General features: G+C 35.0%; 2 protein-coding genes across 2 annotated transcripts; both read left to right on the top strand.

Moving 5' to 3' along the window:
• Positions 1-1418: 1418 nt before the first annotated feature.
• Positions 1419-2283, top strand: LOC149409048 (uncharacterized; the record flags this gene model as incomplete). Its single annotated transcript, XM_089650182.1, has 2 exons — positions 1419-2191; positions 2277-2283. Coding segments are annotated over 2 exons (780 nt in total), but the record flags the coding sequence as incomplete, so codon positions are not given.
• LOC149409047 (uncharacterized) lies at positions 2198-4077 on the top strand. Its single transcript, XM_089650196.1, has 2 exons — positions 2198-3648; positions 3885-4077. The coding sequence occupies exons 1-2, from the start codon at positions 2331-2333 to the stop codon at positions 3941-3943; spliced, it is 1377 nt and encodes a 458-aa protein (XP_089506322.1). The 5' UTR covers positions 2198-2330; the 3' UTR covers positions 3944-4077.
• The last annotated feature ends 743 nt before the right edge of the window (positions 4078-4820 follow it).

Here is a 4820-nt window from a genome sequence, read left to right as displayed (position 1 = left end):
TTACAAGAGGCTTAATTGTTTCGAAAAAAACGATCAGAGGAATGGGTAGTTTTAGTACATATTCAAAGTATGGCGTCTCCGCATATGAAAAAAGTTGGTCTGTCTGCTCTAAGTGGTTGCAACTATGAGTTATAGAGCTTACAAGAGGCTTCATTGTTTCGAAAAAAAAACGATCGCAGGAATGGGTAGTTTTAGTACATATTCAAAGTATGGCGTCTCCGCATATGAAACAAGTTGGTCTGCCTGCTCTAAGTGGTTGCAACTATGAGTTATAGAGCTTACAAGATTAGGCTACATTGTTGCGAAAAAAAAAAACGATCACAGAAATGGGTAGTTTTAGTACATATTCAAAGTATGGCGTCTCCGCATATGAAAAAAGTTGGTCTGCCTGCTCTAAGTGGTTGCAACTTCGAGTTATAAAGCTTACAAAATTAGGCTACATTGTTGCGAAAAAAAAACGATCAGAGAAATGGTCAGTTTTAAGTAAATCTTAAAAATTCCCCGCAGTTTGGGGAATTCCCGCAAATCGGGAACCCTGCTTGACACACACATAGTTTTAAGTAAATCTGAAAAATTCCCCGCAGTTTGGGGAATTCCCGCAAATCGGGAACCCTGCTTGACACACACATTGCCCCCTCCTCCGCCCGCGTCCGGCCCGGCGGCCCGCGTCCCGCGTCAGTGTGCGCAGTACAATCGTTGTGAGAGGGTGTGCTTTCGCTTGTTTTGGTGCATTTTTTAATACTATTACCCGTTACTCCCACTTTTACAATAATGTCGAACATAAATACTACATGCCTGTTTTGTGAATGTAAGATGGACGAAAAAGTGCTGCCTTTTAATAAAAATAGTTTAGAAAAGTGTCGTGATATATTAACAGTTCGTATTAACCGTAATTTGAAACATGCTCATATCAAAATACCAAATGATTGTGACAGTACTGCCGTATATCATCTATCGTGCTATAAAAAATTTACCGCAGTGAAAAAAACAATAATATCTACTCCTGAGACCAACAGTTTAACACTTCTGCCAGTCGAGACTTCAGATAATCAAGCGGAGACATTGTCATCACCTTCACCAAGTACGTCTAGTTGCAAAGCTATATGCTTATTCTGCGATCACCAGCGTAAACAATCACATAAAAAATTTGAAAAGATGCACTGTTTGCAATCAAATGAAACCCGCGAAAAGATACTGATGAAATCGTTAGCATCTAACGAAGTCAATTTACAACATAAAATTTCACAGACAAGTGTTCCATTATTTTATCACACTAATTGTTTGAAAGATTTTTTTAGAAGAACTGAAAAAATATCCGACTGTCAGTCCAATGAAAAAGACGGTGTGTGGCACGTTATACGCGAGAGCCATAAAAATGACTTACAAAAATTGTATGAATTCATAAACGACTCAAAACTCAAAACGGAGAACACGGCAAAACGGCACAATTTTACATGCAATATATAAATCTGATCGAGTATTACTTTCTTTTGAGCCGATCGATACGAGAAAACAATTTTGAGCTTTACAAATATGTACTTCCAAAAATTAACAATATATTTTTCATACTAAATCATCCAAATTATGCGCGATGGCTCACAAAGCACCATGACGACATATTAAAAGTCCAAGACACTCACCCAGGCCTCGAGCTTCATTTAAAACGTCATGGCTTGGGTATCAAGCGCACTGACAAAGCGTTTTCTAGACAACCCGTTGATTTAACACTAGAACAAACCATAAACGCCGATGCTGCTAAGCGATTGTCTGGTGTTAGCCATTTTACTAATTCCTTGTCAGGCCGACAGCGTTGGGCAAAAAGCCATGCACTGAGATCCACCATTATAACTCATGTTTTAGATGAAACTAATATTACCAGGGTACAAGACGTTACCTCTGATCTGCAGACAGCCAACATTTCCAAAAACAAAAAGGCAGTGAAGAAACTTGTCGATACTGTAGAATCTTATGGCAATCCATTTGATTATCAAGACGATAAAGACGAACTGTACAATATTGTCACTGGGAATTCAGTAACGAATGAAACCGCAGACTTTCTGCTCAATATAGAGGCTACAGGAGAAAATCAGAGAAAAGAATTTATATCTCAATGTAATGAAAATCCCGACCGTTTCGAGAAACCAATAAAACGCAATGAAATCAGGAATTTCTGTTCTGATAAATCAAAAAAGCCATGTAAAGCAGCACAAAAACTGCAAGTTATAAAAGCAGAACGAAACGTCTTCGGTCGTCTTTTAGGAATTTCCCTTAATCAGAAACTAGATTTGCCAAAAGTTTTGGAATATCCATTATCTTCATCGTCACCTTCAATGAGTCATTTAGATGGTTCCTTGATGAAGACTAACAAGGCTGCACTCATGAAAATATTGGAAAAAACAGCCAATGCCAATACGCCACAAAAAATTGATGTTGTGATTGTAGATGGATTCTATATTCTCCATTTAATACCAGTGCATGTGAAAACATTTGGTGAAATGTCGCTATACATTTTGAAAAAATGTATGAGCTACAAAGCAAACCGTATCGATGTAATATTTGATTCTTATTTATCACCCTCAATCAAAGATTTTGAACGTGAAATGAGAGCTGGGCACAAAGCTACCCCCAAAACACAGTATAAAATAACATCGCCAAAACAAATCAGACCAAGAAATTTCGTCAAAGAATTAAGAATTACACAATTCAAAGAAGAACTCGTGCATTTTTTCATAAAACATTGGAGTTCCGAGGAGGCTAGTCTAGTCATTTCTGGAAGCACGGTTAATCTCAATTTTGAAAATAATTGTTATTCGTATGAATATCAAAGCGACGGCAAAAAGGTTGTGCAAAACGATAACCCTAATTTGATGTGTGGGCACCACGAAGAAACCGATACAAAAATAATATACCACATATACAGTATTCAAGAACCATCTAATATTTTGATTAAAACTTCTGACACTGATGTAATCGTCATTTTACTGGGAAATTTGGACAAATTCGAAAAGCATGAAATATTTATTGAATCCGGCACTCTTGCCAAACGACGTATTGTAAATGTTAACAAAATTTATCTCAGTATTGGTGCTACATTGGCAAAGAGTTTGCCAGCGTTTCATGCTTTGACAGGGTGTGATTATACCCCTGCATTTTATAGAAAGGGCAAACAAAAACCTTACAATATCCTAAGTAAAAACACAGTTTATCAAGAGGCTCTAATAGAGCTAAGTTCTAATGCTCCATTGACAAATGAAATCAAATGCAAAATTGAACAATTCATATGCGAGTTAAATGGTGTGAAGAGTAAATCTGTAAACGAGGCCCGCCATAAGATTTTCCTCAAAAAATTTAAGCCCAATAAAGAGAATGAAAAATTTAACAAAACTCTTATGAATTTTGATGCTGCTTTTTTGCCACCGTCTGAAATCGAACTAGTTCAACAGATACTTAGAGCTAAATACGTATCAAATATCTGGATAAATTCAACCAAAAATCCTCCAAGCTATCTATTGCCAATTGAACATGGGTGGAAAGAAGAACACGGCAAATATGTCCCTATCTGGTATGCAGGGAACCGACTACCAGATAAAGTATCTGATGTTACTGTAACGGAGTCAGAAAATGACAATATTTCTGGTGATGTCAGTGGTAAGTTTTATACGATTGCGGATGTATAGGTAAAAATCGTTAGGAAACGAAAAGTTTGCATGTATTTGTTTCTTATTAATGGCATATTACGTATCTAAACCATAAATCTCATTAAGCTATACATACAAGAGTTCGTTTCCTTCTGTTTTTTATATATACATATGTATAATAATTTTCATATCATCAAAATCGTCATTTTTTCTATCAAACTTTACAGTTATTTTATCACATTACAGACTCCTCGTCTACGTGCCTAAGCAGCGAAGAAGAAGATTCCGAAGATGACGAAATCTAAGTTAAATCTATCCAAGTTAAAAAAGAAATCTTGAATATTGAAATTGAATATTTTAAGTTTTTTATGAATGTTTCTACCTTAATATCAAAATCTAATTCCATTATTCCATTCCAATTTTGTGCTCTGAGTTGTAATCTTAGTTCTTCTTCGTGATATTTTGCAGAGTTCCGATAAGCTTTGGTGTTTATAAAATGTTTTTTCGTATTTCGATTTTGCTCTATAATTTGAATTATGGAGTGATCTGTGATTCTGGGTGCATCTAATAGATTTACCTGTAGTTCAAATACATTTGTTATCACCAGATCAATTAATGTACTTGATGTTAGAGTTACTCTAGTGGGATCTTTTACCAGTTGTTTCATCCCATTGAATTAAATGATTAAGTTTTTAAGTTTTTTGTATAGATGTCTGCATTTTTATTCATGTTTATATTGAAATCTCCTACTATAATATTAGGTTGTCTTTTTTATGTTTTCTGAACACCATTTTTCGAAGTACGTTAAGAAATCCCTCAAACTCGAATTAGGTAAACGGTATACGATACCGTAGACCCCTTTTTTTAAGCTATTTTTTACTTTTATCGCCAAAATCCATGATGTTTTGATGTGACTAATGAAAAAACTCATAAAAATATTAAAAGAATATTAGAAGTAAGTAAATATTTAACTCTTTAAGCCTTAGTAATATTCTACAAAATGATTAATCTGTGATTTTACCCAAAGATGTTTAGATTATGGAAGTTGAATTAATAAAAATTGGATTTGTTCGATTTAATTTTTTTATTTTATTGATTACTGTTATTTTTTTTTCTTTGAAATACAACCACTAAGAGCAGGCAGACCAACTCGTTTCACCTGTGGAGACACCATACTTCGAA

This window comes from Hesperophylax consimilis, unplaced genomic scaffold, assembly GCF_061612785.1.
Source record: "Hesperophylax consimilis isolate HC1 unplaced genomic scaffold, BYU_Hcon_1.0 scaffold_37, whole genome shotgun sequence".
Classification (NCBI taxonomy): Eukaryota; Metazoa; Arthropoda; class Insecta; order Trichoptera; family Limnephilidae; genus Hesperophylax; species Hesperophylax consimilis.
The sequence above is the reverse complement of the archived record's forward strand: the minus strand, read 5'-3'. Positions and strand labels throughout refer to the sequence as shown.